General features: G+C 26.7%; 1 protein-coding gene across 3 annotated transcripts in view; it reads left to right on the forward strand.

Moving 5' to 3' along the window:
- LOC111034571 (SCY1-like protein 2) overlaps positions 1-19,879 on the forward strand; it is a 188,876-nt gene that overhangs the window by 85,923 nt on the left and 83,074 nt on the right. For all 3 annotated transcript variants that reach the window (XM_022315851.1, XM_022315852.1, XM_022315853.1), the window contains exons 3-4: positions 7,882-8,247; positions 17,585-17,699. In XM_022315851.1, the coding sequence (XP_022171543.1) occupies positions 7,882-8,247; positions 17,585-17,699 (481 nt within the window). The remainder of the gene's footprint in view (positions 1-7,881; positions 8,248-17,584; positions 17,700-19,879) is intronic.

Below are 19,879 nucleotides of genomic sequence, written 5' to 3' on the forward strand. Positions count from 1 at the left end.
TAGGAAATAGCACAAAATAATAATAAAAAAATGATTATATTTTTCACTCACAAAAAAATCCTTAACCGTATAATGCAATTTGTGTTTTATTACCTAATAGAATCTACTAAAAAAAAATGTAGCCATTAAATTTATTTATTATAAAAATAAAAATAAAACAACATTAAAGCTATATGATTTTCATTATGTTTTTTTTATTTAAAACAGTTAGCAAAGCTAATACGGAAAACTGTAAAACAATGTGGATATACATTAATTCATGTAATTTAATGTACAAGTCATATTGTATAGTTAAAAAAATATTTTTCAATAATATAATGAATTCTTGTTTATCAAGACAAATATAATTAAATAGTTTTATAATTTTATTATATTATAATAATAATTTGTATGGTTGGTATTTAATCTATAAGTATTTTTTTATAAGAAAATTTACACTCAATTCATGTATAACAATATAATCTGTTATTTTTGTTGTAATTATTTCTTAGATATTTTACTTTTAAGTATATAGAATAGGTAGTAGGTACACATGTCTAATTTTGAATTATTCAGTGTGCACTATACATATTGATCAGTTTGTTAACATGTTAAGGACCGTCTATGTCATGCATGAAATACTAAATTATATATTCATTTTCATTTTCATGTAAATTAATTTGATATGGAAGTATGGTAACACACTATTATTGTTAAAATATACAGCATTAATATCTATAATTTAAAAGTAAGTTGTGTTATAAAATCAAAAACATGCCAAATGTTTTGATCAACATTTTAGCTATTTTAGTCACGTTACCAATTTATTATTTACGGAAGCACATAAAATGGAAATTGAAAAATTCAATTTTGAATACATTAAAATGTAGGTATATAATAATATGATATTAAGAATATCGAAGATGTTTAATTTATAATTAGTGTAATCAATAAATATTAAAATCAATAAAACACGAGCGAAATTCCTATTAAACTAACTTGTCATGATATCATGTAATACTTATAATAAATATAATTACTATCTTACTATCATACATTGCAAATTGAATAAAATAAAATTGAGGACTTTTACCTTTATTTATATTTTAAGAAAACACACAATATTTTTATAAACTTTCCTTGTGTATTTTTTTTGAGAAAATTATTAAAAGTGATAGGTCTAATAATATATTTATTGTATTATGGACAAACTGGTAATTTTCTATATATATATTTTAATAACTAAGAACCTTAAAAGATAAAAAAAATTATAATTTATGTTTGATATTGAAACTTTAATTACCTTTATTACATATATAATCAGACAATATTTGTATGATCTTATCGTATTTTTGGTTATTTAATATAATATTATATAAATATAAATATTTAAAAAACAAGTAATATCCTTTTTAACTAATTATAATCTTAACCAAAAATATGATGTTATTTATTATTATAATTTATTATCAGAGAGTATTGTTATGCGTAAAAAAAAGAAAATAAATATGATAGGTAATATAAAAATGTCATGAGGTGAGTGCTTGAACTGAATGCACAAAAATGTTTATAAACACAATTCTCTATGGAATTAAATAATGAAAAGTTAAATTTTAGTTTGTGTAAAAAAAAATACCGAAAATTACGTATAAAAATATTAATTTTATAATGTCAGGTTCATTAATTTAAGTGACTAATTTTCGGTTTTTTTTTTTCACTAAATGTCGTTAAATATATAACAATGCAAACTCAAAGTCAGCTAATTCACTTGTTAATACAATAAATAACAATATTATATTGTCATTCATCAAACACAAACGTTATTAATCATCGACACAGCCACACAGGTAGTTATAATACTCGTATTAAACTCGCATAGTCACATAGGACCTTTGTAGAGGTCGAATCGTGTTCGGAGAAGGGGGGGGACAGATGACCAAATTGAGCATAAATTGGTTACGGATACCAAGGTACAGAGAACATTACTCTACTCAACTACACTACACCGGTGTAATGTTTAGTAAATTACAATAGCTACTATTAATAATTGGTCTACTAATTTTAATAACAGGCCGAGTAATATAGGTAAAATAATGTTCCTCACACACAACAATTAAAACGGTGACAAAATATTATGATATCGCTATAGGACTCATTAACATATATACCGTATACCAGGTTATATTATATGACGCCCTCGTCGTCGATGGTGACATGAAAATGTTATGACTATAGTCACCTCGTGGATCGCAAAATTAAGGCAACCGTTAAGGCACCCGGCGCCGATTTCTTTTTTTTTCACAAAAATACACTCCACGCCCTACGGGAATAATAATCATGTCCTGTAGAATCAATAATTTTTTTTCAAACTAATAACTAGGACTCATACCTAGTGATATGTTACAGGTCGAATATTGAACTTCGTTTTTCAATATTTTAACCTCAAACTTTATGATTATTTTATGTCTTTAAAAAATAGAAGATTTTATGCTTTTTTACAAATTATTTTCAACCATTATTTGAAATCAAATACCTAACAAATCGGAATTCAATGAGGTCTATAAAAAGTATTATTCTTTCTGATACAAAAAAAAATATCAAATTTCGACAATTCTACAAGGTTCAAGAATTGTTCCTTATAAGTCCTTTTTTATATATGTAATACACCTAAATAGGTATCGGGCAGAAGCTTGAGAGAAAAGTACTATAATTAAGGCGGCAACTAAAATACAGTCAGACTTGGTTAAATCGAAGTTCAAGTGACTGGCCAAAAAGTACAAGTTATCCAAAGATAAAATTAAAATAATAAAAATCTTAGAACCCGTGAAATCTTCCAGATGTCATCGATTTTGAGTTCGAATGTATAAAATATAATTTTAAAATTGTGAAGAATTGCTGAAATTTTTAAAAAAAACTGGCATGCGACCCTCGGGTGTGTAGTCTTTCACGTATAGTTATTTTAGTTGTCATTTTTTTGACACCTACGGAACAACGCTCATTATTACATAATAATATCAATTATTTTCCAACCACAAGCCACACGTGTGCTGCACAGCATATTCGATTGAACCAGATTCCGCATTGCCACCTGTGCAGCGTCTGTTGTAAACAGTTCTACCCACGTTCATGACGTGGGAAGTCAATATTGAGACGAAATTTTCAATGGAATACGCACCATAAAAACCTGAAATTTTACACGGAAGACAGTTATAAAAGCAAATATAAAAACGGTCATATAGTATTGTCGGAGACTTTTTATAAAAATACCAAAGATCCTCTCGGAGGAATGCTATTGTAGACCATGAGCACCGTCCGTTCGTCACACTTACAGTTATTTACTATATTATATTTCCAAAGAGAATATTATTCGAGTATAAATCATATACGAAGATAGTTTGAAACTGTGTGATTTTGAGAATCACCCACTGACACAATATAAATCCCATCCTCGCTTTTTTTTCAATTAAATTATTAGACTTGGTGAGCAAGTATATCAATAGTTAGTTTAAAATTATGTAACAAAATATAATTACCTGACATAAATTAAACTAATAAACTAAGTTCATTTTCAAAAAATATTTCATTAAAATCTTTTAATATAAACGATGATCAGTTGGATAATGGATAGTAATAATTAATAAACCTTATGAATGTTATATATTATATTATATGAATATATTTTAATACCTGTGAAATTTATAGAACTCTCTTCATATTTAAATCTAAATTCGAATGTAAATTTACTCACAAAAAAAAAAAGATTAAGAAGTTTAGCCCAACCAATCGGGCTAAATACTAAGCTACTGTTTTGAAAATACTGCGGGAAATGAAAAAAACTGTATAATATTATAGGTATCTATCAATACATTATACTATAATTTATATTATAAATATTTATTTTAACGGCTACAATTAAAGATAGTCGCATTTATGAGCATTGTAAGTATAATTTTGTGTGCTCGAGGTCGTAAATTTATTAAAATATTGTTCAGAGTTTCCCCAATATTATTATTAATTAATATTATGACAAATAAGTTTTCATTTTTAAAATTATAACACGAAATTTTTCGTTATCAAAAATGCTTGGTATGCTTATTTTTCTAATGGCATTTTATGCATTCAATGAATTTGACATTATATACAGTAATAAACAGAAATATAAATTAAAAACTAACTTAATTGGGAACATAAAAAATAAATACACGTATTGATTGTTTTAAGTTAACGTAGGACCAAATTAGTTGACATAAAATTAAACTAATGAATTAACAACCGAGTAAGTTAAGTTAATAAACTAAAATAAGTTCTTTTTAACTATTATTAACTTCGGGATTACCCCATCTTTGTATGAATCTAATTATTATCATATCGATAAAATCAACAAATATATTATATTAATTAGTTGTATTTACATTTGTTGTTAAAAAGAAGCCAGACAATGAGGATTCGTTTTTCTAAACGTTAAAAGTAATTGATAAGATTTTAAAATCTTAATTCACACGCATCCACTAAGTTCCTTACCCAATATTGTGTTTCAGGTGATGTGCTTATTAAATGCATTATTATATGATATTTTTCATGGTTGATATTTGAGGCTCTTAATGATTTCAATTATTTAAATATGTGGAAAAAATAGATAACTAAATAATAATAAGAATAAGATAACTGTTCCATTCATGCATGTCAATATTACACAAATAAATAATTCATTTGTCTTTTATACTTTTAAGTTCCCAACCTCATGTAATGAATGACCACGTAAATACTTGAATAATACAGAACATTTATCATAATAGATGAAGGGTGCGTGAAAACTAACGTTCAAAATAAATTTGACTTTTTGTTTGTTTGTAGTTTCACAATAAAACTTTGCGCTAAAAAAACTCATAAATATCAATATACAAGTTAGTTTGCAAAGAGTCTTCTCCTTAGTCATATTTATTGTCTCTTGCTTTTCATGGTTTTTGAATATTCATTTTATGCACGCTGTGGTTCATTGACAAAATATAACTACCTATTGAAAACAATTTAAGAAATTTAAAGACATAACCAGTTATTCGGATATAAAGGAAAACAAGCATTTTACCGATTATTTTATAATATTAATTTCAAAGTAACAATATTTTATCAAACACAAAGTATTATAGTATTATGATATTTCATATTACAAAAAACTACTTATAATATTTCTATAGGTTACTTCGAATGAAATTTAAATTCATTATTGGTATAAAATTGTTTCAAACAATAATAATTAAGTTTAAATCTACTGCAATGTACAATTATTTTAAAAGTACCTTGATAAGTATTTAAAAGTTAAACTGATTTATACATTATACTTATAACACTTTTTATTAGTATAAAATATTTTACTAACACATGAGGTAAAGATAAAATTAATATAGACTATCTTCCTTACATAAAAATAACTGATAAGAATGACAACATAGCTATAAATTATAGTACAACAATATAGAATTTTTTTTACCTAGTTCTACCTATGGCTTATAAAATATTTGTATATTTATTCTTTTTATTCTTTTTAAATCCAATAACATCAGCTAAAAGTGAGTTTTATCTCATGTTAGTATAATTAACATAGTATACTAATTATGTAACAAAAGTTTTCACTGAGATCCTATTTTACAATTCTAGTAGAAACATAATATTACACGATAAGTTAAATAATAGAATAAATTACTGTGTTTGTAATATTTTGGTTATGCCTGTGTGGCTTAAACTAACTACCTACATCTCCTAAATTTATAAATTATAAAAGAACGAATATGGACTATCGACCAAATTTAAAAAAAAAACGTTCTACTATATAAAAAAAAAAAAATGAAAATGAATACAACCAACTGTAAAAATCAATTGGATTAAAATAAACATATAATTTTTTTCACTGGTCTTACTTTGGACTTCTCCGTTTGTGTATACCTAATTAAATAAAACATGGTTAAAACATTAAAATGGCATACGCATCTTATACATAATAATATGTGAATATACATAGTATAGTTCATTACATTTATTTTGATTCTATATCTTAACCACGCATAGGTATACTACCTAAGTCGAAGATAAAGATGGTTTATTTTTTATTTTTATTCTAACTCATTCCATGAATTTTTTACAACATTTTCAGCCATCGGAATTAAATAACAATTGTAATTGCGTAAATTTTCTTAGAAATGTTTATTATTTATAACTTTATAAGTATCAAAACAACGTATCATAGTAATAATACGATCGGGTAGACTATGTTGTACATTATTTTGTGCTAAATTTAATAGTATTACAGACGAATTGAGAATGCGCCTGTTGTTATTCTCATACATATTTCTTCAAATTAATATTTCCGGAAATAGCTCTTGTTTATTTTTCATAGTTTATTCTAGATCAAATATTTTTATTGCGTTCTAAGAATTATCAACAATACCAGTGATTTTCAGTGGACGGAAATACTCTCCTTCAGAATGATTACGAAAGGTCCATATTATGTTTATATTGTTATGTATACCTGTTGTCATTTTTTTTTATTTTACAAGATTGAGCTTAAATATTTTCAAATCACATACTATTGTTATATAGTTTATTTAATTGTTTTTTAAATTAATGGTGTAAAGAAAAATTCAAACTTTTAAAAGTAAATACGGTTTTCATTAAAAAAAATACGTATTCACCATCAGTAATGACTTCTGTATTTTTACCATAAATTCCATATGAAAACTACAAAACTTTACTTAGCACAAAAAAATGTTTTCCGTGGTTATGAAAATATTAGTAACAATGCAACTCTAAAAATGATGAAAAAAACAATGTATTGTGAAGTACTGGAGTGGACATTTTGAATATATTTGTACTAAACCATATCATATTGATATATTTCGCTATACATTAATTTATACAGTACCCCACTGCAGCTTATTAAAATTAAAAATTAAACCGAACGCGTAGCGAGTCATCTCGAACTCGTTAAGTTTTATCATTGAATATCGAGAGGAAAATGTAACGCAAAACAAGTTGGTACGTCAGGAAATATAATGGCTACATAAAACATCATTAAATCATCTAAGTTTAGTACAAAAGAATAAACTTTTACATAGGTACTTAAATATCGATTAATATCAAGATATTTATATTATGCATATTATTAGCAGAATATTATTATTATACCTACATCAAACAAAACATAAACATTATAAGAGTAGTTAATTTAAGGAACGGATGCTTTAAAGAACAAGAAAAATTCCTTACAAAAATACGATTTAATGTAATCGTAACAGGAATTGTTTTTAAAAAAAGAACTAAAAAGTACTTTTAAAATTATTTTTAACATTAAAAAAATGTGTATTGTCATTACATATACATTTCATTACCAATACACAAAGCAAAATAAATAATTTTTTCTTTTTGTTTATGAGAATGAAGGTTAACTAAGTTGTTATCGAATCGTGTAATCGAACCATTATTATATAAAAATGACTTAGAAACATAAAATGCGCTGCAAATATCGAAAAATGGAAAAATAGAAGTTCTGTTTCCGATTCCTTGTTGTATGAAATAAACATTGTTCTTGGAAAGAAATGTTTAAGGTCATTCAGAAAAAAATGCAATTTGCATTCGAATTAGTTCCCGATCTTAAGCCTTTGAACAAATCGTTTTTGTGTAAGGCCCACCCCCCCCCAACCATCCCCTCATACCTCTGACCAATAAAAGTATATTGAGATGTGAGGGGCGCCCATCGATTTGTTTGTACCCAAATATTACTCCAAGTCAAACCACTCGAAAACCACCACCACCGCTGTTCTCACAAATGAGTTCGCTTTGCATCACACTGCGTCATTTCATATTGTAACAAATTATAATAATTTGACCGTCACGTTATTTTGATTGCAGGAGGTATCGATATTCGTTTTCGAAAAAAAATTGGCCGATAAGCTGCACAAGCCCAGGCGGAAAGAGACGGTGACGGAGATATTGAAGAAGAGCGTGCACTACTTGGAGATGCTCAGACAGCCAAAACTCATCCTCAAGGTGGTACATTCCGTGGAAGACTGCAACGACACCCTCGCGTTTGCCGCCGAGCCCGTGATCGCCAGTCTGGCCAACATACTCGCGTACCAGGCGTCCGTCGGTGGCCGGGCCGTCAACGGGCCACCGTCCACCGGCGCGTCCATCATTACTACCACGGCCATGCCACGGCCCGCGCACGCGAGGGAGTACAACTTTTTGGACTTTGAAATCAAGTACGGCATCAGACAGGTGAGTCGGTTTTCGCGTGCCGTCTGGCTGCGTTTAAAATATAATCAATACCTGCGCGTTCACAGCGATGATAGGTGGTATAGCTACGTTTTTTATTATAATTATAAAATATAGAGCATTCTGACCAGACATTTTTTTTTCCTAAAATTGTCCGAAATCAATACACAAACCTCCGACAAAAGTAGGTATTATTATAATATTACAATTTACAATAAATTAATCCGTGTATAATATATTTTAGCTGCAGCTTAGACAATTGGTACCTACGTGTTTTTTTTTTAAAATTATTATAAGATATGATTTAAAATCATTTGCTAGGTAATAATTTTAAGAAAATGCATTGATTTTTAAATAATATCACCGTACACTTAGTTTGTTTTATTTATTTATTGTTTTAAGAATATTTAAAAAATAATAATATTATTAATGAACTACTTGATTGCCTAGTTAAAAAAATAAATGAAAAAAAAATACAGTTTACACATGTTTCATCATTATTAATATTGTGTTTCTTTTATAATAGAAATACTAAAGAAATAATATATCTGCAACATGTATTATGTAAATAAACGTGAAAACAAGTCATTAATAAGTAACGACCAAATAGATACTAACATAGGAAATGCAAGTGTTTACATTACGTAAATAACCAATTAAAATTCAGATAATATTTGTTTTCAATCACTCACGGAATAAGTATAGCAAGCAATTATTTTTTTTTTTTTTTCTTGTGGATCAGAAGATGCGTCAAAGTAAGCCACATATATATTGTGTACCAATGTACCTATACCGTTAGATCTAAAAGTTCCTTGCATTGTAAGTAAAATAAATAAAATATATTTTCTCGAAAAATCGCATATTATATTTATAAGTGAGTAAAAATTATGGTAAAACCAATGTAAACCAGCTACAAGGAAATCTCGTAGCAAAGAAGTATTGTTTTAATATGAAATCTGGCCAACGGACGTAACAAATTTTAATACCATAACATTATTCTATTTTCCTTTTTTCCCAAAAGCTGGGATTATGTGACCCAAAGTTGAACAATATTAACGCATGATATAGTTTCCGTACGAATTATTGTATACGAGTGAACTGCATTATTTTAATTTAAGATTTATAACATAGCTATATAGAATCAAATTTATGTTGGAGTTTATAAAAAAAAACTCAAACAATAAAAAATATCTACAAGATTTACATAAAACAAATTCCTCATCCTTCTAATCAGTTGATGTGTAAAAACTTAACTTTAGTCATACTACCTACATTTAACTTTTTCATAGGTTATGGTTGATATTCTTAGATGACTTGGTTTAATATTTTTAAATCATTCATCACATATACAATCGATGCATGTGTACTGTGAATTCAGCTCTTAATAATTCGTGATCTTGTTTATATCCGTTGCTAAAAATAATTGTTTGTGACATTTTGGTAGTTCTAGTATCATCCTATCTGACTTTTTTGAGTGTCACGTCTACTGCACCAACTATATTTAGTACATAACATATTACAACTTCACGATAGGTTAACAAAGGTTAGGAAACAGAGTCAATACAATATTCTAATTAAAAAACTATTTTTTACCTATATCAAGTATTTTAAAACTTACTATCTAGTCCCAGTATTGACGTTATGCATGAATTCTGTAAGTAATTTATTCCAGTGCCCAACCCCTAACCTGGAGAACCAGTGACAAGAACTTTAGGATAGTGTAATAGGTTATAACATTTTGTTTGATGGGGAATGAAAACTTAGATTTCTCTTCGCCAGTGACTGAGATCCTCAAGTCTCACAATCGTGAAATTACCGACCAGAAGTTTTCTCTGTTTCTTTCATTTATTCTGTAACCTAGACCTGATCAATGTTAGCTAGAGTTTGGCTACTTCATGTGATATTATAACTATATAAGCATTATGATATATATAATGAAGGGAATTTGTGATAAGTCACACTGACAAATTTTACTTGTATGTATATTAAAAAAATGTGTATTTTATGACTTCTTCATAAAATAATAAATATAGATTATGCCATTATGGTACTCAGAAAATTTGTCAGATGGACTGTTTTTTGTTTAGGTAGTATTGTACTAAGCCAACTGCTCTTGCAACAATTAACTTCTGAATTATAATTAACATATTCTATTCGTTTACCATGTTCATTATAATGTACATATTTCAACTCTGCATCCAGCACATGAAGATTATTATAAGTCTTAATAATTTATTTCAATCAATAACTTATAGTAAACTATAATAATATTATATAATATGGACTATTATGGAGGTATTTTAAAATTATTTCTCACTATAAATTCCTGTCATATTTTAAATGTATGAGTTCTAGAGATCGATACATTATTATTTATTTGTGTCATTGCTAGAATTCTGCAATAGATACCAAAGACATATTTTTGTGGTCGTTATTTTCTAAATTGAATTATTATTTATTTATAAATCTATTACAGTTCGCTAAAATTTGCTTAGTCTGACTAAATTATACACAATCTAATTGTGCTTAAAGAAAATCTCTTAAAAAGGACTGTACCAATATATATATAGATTGTTTGTTTTAATCTAAAAGTGAATTATAAATTTCCTTTGAAGCAACTTATATATAAATGAATTAAATATATATATCAGTACTTAATATTTTAAATATTGATCAAACATTTACAAACTATTCGTGCAATTCATAATGCTCAAAAAAGTATATCTACTTGGTCGTAATTATTAAAAAATGTGTGACAAGTGTTATAAATGCAATTAAACGCTTTTATTAAATTTGTAAAAACCTTGGGTCTACAGCATACCTGCAATCGCGGCTGGCAACGCAATTTTTATTTTTATGGTGTTAATGATATAACTGATATGTTTTTTTCACATAATGTTGCTGTCAATGGCCTTCAAAATAATTAAACTCAAAGTATGGTGTACTTACAACACTATTCATAAAAAAAAATAGTAGTATACTTACATATACATATATAATATACTCTAGCCGTATAACCAAACTTCACCTAGAAAAAAATGAAAAAATATTAAATATGGAGTTATGATGTTCGTGTATCTCGGTCTTAGTGTATCTTAGCTCGGGTATTTTAGATCATAGTAATATTCTAACGTGGTTACTGGTTCCAACCAGTCTAAACTTTCTTAATATCTCTAAGTATAATCTCTAAAATGTTTGTCAAAATTGGTAGTGTAGTTTTTAAGTCAATTGGAAACAAACACATAGATAAAATTATTATAATATATTATATAATATGCTCATATTTTTTTTAGATATAGTTTCTTCTAATAATTTCTTTGAGAAATAAATGTGACTATTCGATGCATACATTTACCTCATATATCCGATTAACCAATGGAAACTATTTATAAACAAAACAAAATGTTTTCTGTTTCCATCTTAAATATCAAAATCTTTGTGTGAATATCTCTTTAAAATTTGCATTTTATAAAATCCTTGCTAGGATAGCTTAATACGATGTGATTATAAATCGATGTCAATTTGTTTTATCTAAACAATAATATTTAGTTTGATGAATAACAAGAAAATTCTGAACGCTTGGTTCTCTCAGTATACTCGTACACGGCACATTGTGATGGTCGTATAAGACCTAACTGTCAGCGTAGTTACCCGAATTGGTGTAACGGGGTAGTGACAATATTACAGTGTAGATCAAAAATAAGAAATATCAAAGATGACATATTGATCCTATGAAGAAACGAAATCAATACGTGAATGTGAACGAGTACAATTCAATTAGAATCGATGAGGTTTAATTTAGGATGAGATATATTAAAAATTGAACAGAAAAGTGTAAGCTAGGGATTTATGGTGGACTTAAGTCCTCTTAGAACTTAAACAGCGACGGAAATGGATCTGACAAGAGATGATCTACAGTGAAACTGTCGTATGTTCTTCGGGGTTTAGGATGATAACAACCATTTGGCTGTTATTCACCGGCTCCGCTGGGATTAAAATTGATGATTATTTTTATGTTTACGTCAAGAATTTACGAGTTATTTAAGTACTGTTAAATCTCTGCAAAAATCTGTGTGGGAATTCATGTATATGGCGCACTTGGCTATATGCTGAACGAGAGTCTTAAATATAAATTCGATAGTGGCCTATATTTCCTATATCGGAAGCAGTGACTACAAACTATTTTAGTACCTATATTATAAGGTTGGAAATAATGAAATGTGTTTTTGATTTTTATTTTGTCGTTTTCACACATAAATTTTAGAAATCTTTTAATTTAGTGATGAAAGTTACTAAATACACCTCAACACATAAACGGATATTTGTATGTCAAATTACAACTGGTTTTTCCTCTTGATGTAATTTGTGTGTTTATCGTAGTTTTTAAAATTGGTTTTCAATTAATAACCCAATGAAATGAATTAACAGCAGTATTATACTCTTGAATTGGAGGATAAGAAATCAACTGTGCATTATAAATATAAGAGTTTTATATTATTTGATTAAACAAAGATTTGTGGTGTATTGTGATTAAATACGGAATTAAACGTAGACAATAATTTTTCATGGTAAAGTCGTACAGAAAATTAATCACGTCATTTCAAATATCATTATAAAAATTGTTTTATCGTTTATGTTGGCACATCAAGTATCATAGATCTTTAAAACATTACCATTACTTCAACTATTAGCTTATAATGTCTTAAATATTATCTGAAACTATATTTTTCATGTCTCTATTGCAAAAAAAAAATCAATAATTAATAAATTTCTTCAAATAATTACTAAATATCAAATATATTAGAGTTTCATTGTACATTTTTATTTTAAAATTGATAGAAAGAGGCTTCAAATATCAAATAAAGACTACGTGCGTTTCAAAATAAAAAGAACAATATCAAAAATATAATGAAAAAATAGTGAGAAGAATGAACAAACAAGAGAATAGTATCAACATAAGAAATCGAGAAACAAAAATTAGAGAATGAGCCTTAATATTTACATATCAGTGATATGACAAAAAAATGTCAATATTGTAATGCTTTTCCTTTTCATTTTAAAAAAGGGAAAGCTACAAACACTCGGTTTTGCCGTGGAAAAGTTAAACTCCCTGAACACAATGTCTATCAGCATGAATTGAAAGATTTACTGTACCTATAGTGAAATCAATAAACATTTCAGACAAAACATCAAAGTTTATAGTAATTTATTCGCACTCGCTTCTTTCAATGCTCAGAATGTGTTTACTTGATATTGGTTGTCAAGGTGTGGCAAGCAAAGAAAGCAAGGAACAAAGCCTCCTAGTCATTTAACATTAAAATGCTAATGTCAGGCTTACACGTACAATGTGAAATAAAATAATAACTTTTATTGAACTGTTGTCTATTTTATTTTATTTTTTCGTTTTCACTCGACTTATGATTATGCATAGAAACTATATTTTTAATTAAAACAAATATTATAATAACTCATGATAAATACATATCTATAAAATATGTAATAGAACCCTTAATCGTATGTTACATGGTTTGTATTTGTTTTTGGTATAAGTACAGTAAATAACATCGTGTTTACCCAAGTATCCACGTACTCAGATTATGCTCATTAAATCCACTTCTAAACTATATTGACAAACGACAAAAGCTTGCTTAGCTGGATATTGTAATTTAAATTGATAGCTCAACAAGTTGGGTCCTGAGGGAATATGCAACCTAAACATAACTTTGGTAATCTCAAGCTATTACATACTCAAAGCATTTTCCTGATTTTTATTGACGTATCGTTTCCGTATTTCCATCAAGAATACTGAATGACATGAGGAGCGGAAAGTTATCGTATTAGATTCAAAGTTGTTCTGATTTATCTTTTATCTATTGCTACTAAGAATTTTTTTTGTAAGACTAACGTTTATTGTTAGTTCTTGCTAAGCTTTTTCTTTGATTGTAAATAAATTTTAGCAGGTAAGTACTTCACAAAAATAACTTTAAATTATTTCAATATAATATTTAAGCATCAATCACAGTATATTTTGATATTGAAACGAAATGCCAGCATTCGAAATTCTCGAAAAAAAATATTTGTTTAGTGGAACCTTGGTTTGTCGTTGTGGTTTCAATCATAATATCATAACTTATGAAGTTATGATTCATAAAATTCCAAAATTGTATCGATCAGTAGTGAGCATATTTTAACAAATGATCAATACTTGACTTCTAAACTCAGGTCCGTCCTGTCGATTTTCGAGGGTTGGGGCAGAGTAAAATTGCAGGCCCTAAAATGTCATTATTGTCGAGAAACCCTGTATGATGGGCCGACAAAAATATACTACCTTGTACCTACAACAATATGAATAAGTAATTAAATTAATATCACAACGAATCTTTGACTTAAACTGGGTAGTTAAACTGAATATAGGTAATTATATCTACTGATAAAAGAAGTCGATAACTAAAAAGTAAACGAATATTATAAAAAATTAATAGAAATAAATTTACTTTTTAAATCAGCAAATGTGTGAATAATATCGTTATATTTTAGTTGGTTAGAATTCTTTTTCTATAGATACCCATTAGATATAGCTAAAATGGTGTCTTTTTCTTTGGACAGAATGCATTTTTTACTTTTTTTTTTTTATCAATTTCAGCTTTAAAAATTGAGTTTTAATAATTTTAAAATTACATTTTATGTTTTACTTTGCTACCTTAATTATAATCATTAATCATTATCCACTAATCTACTTCCCGATACCTATTTCAGGGAGGTTATATAGATTTTAGGTTATACGGTTTATTATATCAACGAAAATTACTTTACAGGAAAATTATCACATCTTATTTATAAGTCGAATTTTGATGATTTATTTTTTATTTGAAAGATGAGAACTTTTTTTGGGTCGGGTTAGAGACCGAATTTTCATTTTACTTTAAATAATGCTAAATAATACGTTTGCAAAGTAAAGAATGTTATATATTATTCAAATTCATAATTTAGCTTCTATAATATTAATTTAAAATATCGGGCTTGATTCAACCTGAAAAATTTCTTTTTATTTGAAATTTAAAAAAATTAACGGAATCCGACTATTCTACGGGTGGTTTAAAAGTTTTTCCTGTTTGACACTTTTTCGTACTAATAACGCAACCACTCAAACACCTTTAATCATTAACTCATTAAAAATTTGATTTAAATAAACATTTTGGTTTTGCTCATCAACTTGAATTTGTATTGTATCCATAATAGCGGGCCCTTGTCATTTTTGGTGAGAACGCGGGGCCTGGGACATGAGCCCCACTCTCTCTGCCCTAGGAACCGCCCTGTCTAAACTACGCAATGTTTATTTAGTTTTATAGATTTATGTTTTAAATATTGTTCGATGAATTTATATCTATTTTATATAAAAAAAATTTTTTAATCCCTTGGCTGTATGTTTTTTTTACAGTGAATGATGTACTATAATTAAGTGCATGCAAAGTTTTATTTTTAATAAAAAAAAATATTCATTCAGGGATAAATAAAGTTACATTTTTACTTTTATTATTCATTAATGAATTAAAAATAATGATGGTATAACCGCATACATTTTCATAATAATACTTATGTGAAACAAATTAGACGATGAAGATTTTTGATTATTGATTACAACGTCAATTGTAACATTAAAAAAGTATGATACATATTATTTTAATTCATTATTGAATATAAAAATTATTGAGTAAGTGTTATTTATATTTCGGTGCAACGATGTCTTGCACCTATTTAATCAATTTAAAATGATTGGTCCGGTGAGTGTTGCAAAAAAAATATTCAAAACAATTTGAAACATCTAAAATTTGATGGTTTTTATAACAAAAATAAACAATTTGCCACCAAAAAAAACTTCTTCATTTTTATCCGAAATCGGGTATTATGAAAACATGAAAAGACAGAACAAAAAATATTTTCTGTGTTTATGAAAATATTAGTTATGAGGCAACTTTAAGAATTCTGAAAACATTAATTTATCGTCAAGTGGAAATTAAGGAAATATTTATCCAACAATCATTATTAATCCTTTTTTATTAAAAATGTTATATCAACCACAAAACGAAGTTTACAAAATAAAAAAAAATACAGAACTCATATCAAGATGTCTCAACTCATCTGCCTGGTTAAATTTTATTGTTGAATATTGACAGGAAAGAGCACAGCAAAATAAATTATTTCGTCGGTATAAAAGTTAAAAGCTTCTCTGGCAAATAAAAAGTTAATGACAATTTTTCAATAGTATACTGTACATGAATATTTACTATAAGTTTAATAATATTTATTTAAAAAAGTCTTAATATTTATTATATTTTAATGTATTATGAATGTATATAGCTATTATCCAGTTAGTATTTACAGATTGTGGTATTTTATAATACGAGTTACTGAATAAGTTATAATTGCATAAATATTACGTGTTTATATAATATTTTCTCAAACCCGTAGTCTATTTTTGGTATCCCATTCATAAAATAATTTTGATATTAAGTACACATTTATTTATTCCTGAATCCAAACACAAACATATCTAACTCGGACACGAGCTACTTATTTGAATTAATCTTGTAAGAAGTGAGTCATACTAAATAGATTCCTGAAAAAACTAATTATAAAAATGTTCAATATAAACATTTAAAATAAATATCATTAATAAATCGTTGTACACAAATTAATAATTTATCAAACAACATCTAAAAAAATACGATCAGGTAGATTGAACTGCAGTTTATGATTTTGTACTTACGTTTGTAAAATACAATGTATTATTAATTGAAATTTTAAACAGAAGAAATAATAAACTCTTGCAGCTGAAAGACCTTTTTTGTGTAGATTTTTGTATTCCAAGCTTTGTTTATTGTGTTTTTACAATCTAAACATTGAATAGTTGCCAAAAAACGATTATAAATTATTTTTTTCTCCTATTGTTTTGAATATATTAGTTTGATACCTACTAAAAGATAATATAAAAAACTATAAACTACATTTTAATAAATATCTAAATAACGTCATCATAAAATAAAAATGAATTTGTTGCTATTTTTCGATATTTTATAAAACAGTTTTCAAATAACTTTAAAATAAAAAAATAATTCATCACTCTAAATAAGGTTGTGATATTAATATTTTATACATTGTCTGCCATAATAGGTGATTGATAAAATATAAATAAATGAAATCACTTTACTTAGAAACTAAAACATCTCTCATCAAATCACTATAATTGAAAATACAATATGTAAGTAGTCATAACATGTAAGATGTCAAAAATTTTTAAATTGTAAATACATAAATACAATTTTAATTTAACGATTTTCAGATTGCCGAAGCCCTTGATTTTTTATCACCTCAAGTCCACCACCACAATGTTTGTCCCAGCAGTATATTGGTAACAAAGACAGGAACCTGGAAACTTAGTGGTCTGGAATTCATTGGTATGTATCTATTATTTGTTCAGCACATTATGCATTAGTATTATACATTATAATTATACATTATATTAATGTATATGATTTATTTATTTATTGTTGTATTAATTTCGATCTACAGTTTTATAGGTTAACACAAAATTCAAATAATTTTTTGATTTATAAAACGATATTTATCGTTTTTAAAAATATTTAAATAAGTTTGAACAATATTTTGTGTATTAGAATAAAACATTATATTTTCAATTAACAAAAGACACGTTCTTCAAATTGTATGGTCTTATATAGTTTTTAAAATAATTAAAAAAGCATAAATGTTTATTTTAGAATATTATCGTTTATATTATAATATGTCTCTGAACGCCTGTTCACATATTAGCGTTGTTAACTGTGTTTAACTATTAAATAAGCACTCTTTGTAAGTGTACCTCTTTAGTTTAATTACATCACTATTCAAGCACAGATGGAGAGGTCATTAGGAAATAAAATATCTCTAATCATACTCTTCAAATTTGTTATGGGATTACCACAAGTTTAAAAACTTACATTAGCAAAACGTATTTCTATTATATTTAAAAACATATCACTCTATCGAATACGAATATAGTGTATTGAATGTCAGTGAAGCTTTTGGGGCTATAACAGCTAACAAAAATGTTTAATCACACATAATTTAATATGCAAACATAATATAGGAGGTACGCATTTGCATTTTTTTTTTCATTTTACCCCACTTTCAACCTATAAATAATAATTAACATTATTTTATGTACTGAAGGTTCCTCGGATATTAACTTTTCGAAAGAGATGATAGTGATGTAAGCACCATTAACCGACCACTAAAAATGTTATTCTATATCTAGGGGACAGGCATTGTGAAAATATAATGTAATAATATACACTGTACTATTGCAATTCATAATATATTATGTTCATGAAATGAATAAAAATCCAATGTGAAAGCACAATAATAAAGTGAAAAGAATATTAGTACCTCTATCATATTATAAAATATTATTTTATTGACTACAACGAATATTTTATTGTTTCCTCGTACCCACATTTAATTTTTTTGGTTATTGTTCATCACTGTTTCACTGTCAATTTTAGTATATTGGAGTCATTTTTTTTTTTTTTTTGAATAATTTTATTTTAAATATGTTCAGTATAATTTGACTAATAGACGAATGATAAATAATTAATAATTTTAGTTAGAGGATAATCAGCATAATTCATTGTGACGTATGGGACTTTGCAATTGTCACATATTCGTAAATAATATAATTAGTTTATGCATTTCGTTTTTATGAAAAATTCAATTTCATATTTAGATCGGAAAAAATAATTTTTCAATCAATCAAACAGTTGTTTTGTGTGCCGTAATGACTTCATACTTACACGTCAGAATTTTCCGCGTTTCATAGTGTGTTTTATACACCATGGTTGAACAGGTTGGTGCTAACTTAAAGTAATATATACGTAAATATATAAAATCTACAATAAACCATTATTATACTTAATTTTTGTCACAAGCCGAAACATACGGGGATTATAAGTTTATTTAAGTTTATTCATAACAAGTTAGTACCAATAATATATTTAAGTGAAGTATCAAAGTTCAGAAAACAACCAAGTGTGAAAACGATTTCAACTATATATTTTAATAAGCTCCTGTTTAGTGAAATATCGTATAAAACATAATGTATTAAATTCATATACTTAATATTAATTAAGATAAAAATTTAACATAAACATACAACATGTTACGTACAGTTGAAAAAAAAAAATTGAAAAATCATGTTCAATATTATGTATAATACTGGTTGGGAATGTTCAGCGCCATAGGTAATAATTATTTATAATCGCCAAAAATGACGTAAGTGTTTAACTAAATATATTAATGATAAATGATGTATTGATAATGTATTAATTTCGCTGACTTAATATTAAACATATTACGTGTTTCAACATATGAAATATTAAGAAATCATGATCAATACATTGCATACTGACTGGAAACGTCCATAACTAATGGATACTAATAATTTTTAAGTCATCGCACAAAAACGAATTGATATTTTAGTTAAAAAACGTAATACAACTCCCACTACGGATTACAATAATATACAATATTATAATTATAGTAGATTTGAAATTCATTCTATACAGCCCATGATTTTGACATA

This window comes from Myzus persicae, unplaced genomic scaffold (genome assembly GCF_001856785.1).
Source record: "Myzus persicae strain clone G006 unplaced genomic scaffold, MPER_G0061.0, whole genome shotgun sequence".
Lineage (NCBI taxonomy): Eukaryota > Metazoa > Arthropoda > Insecta > Hemiptera > Aphididae > Myzus > Myzus persicae.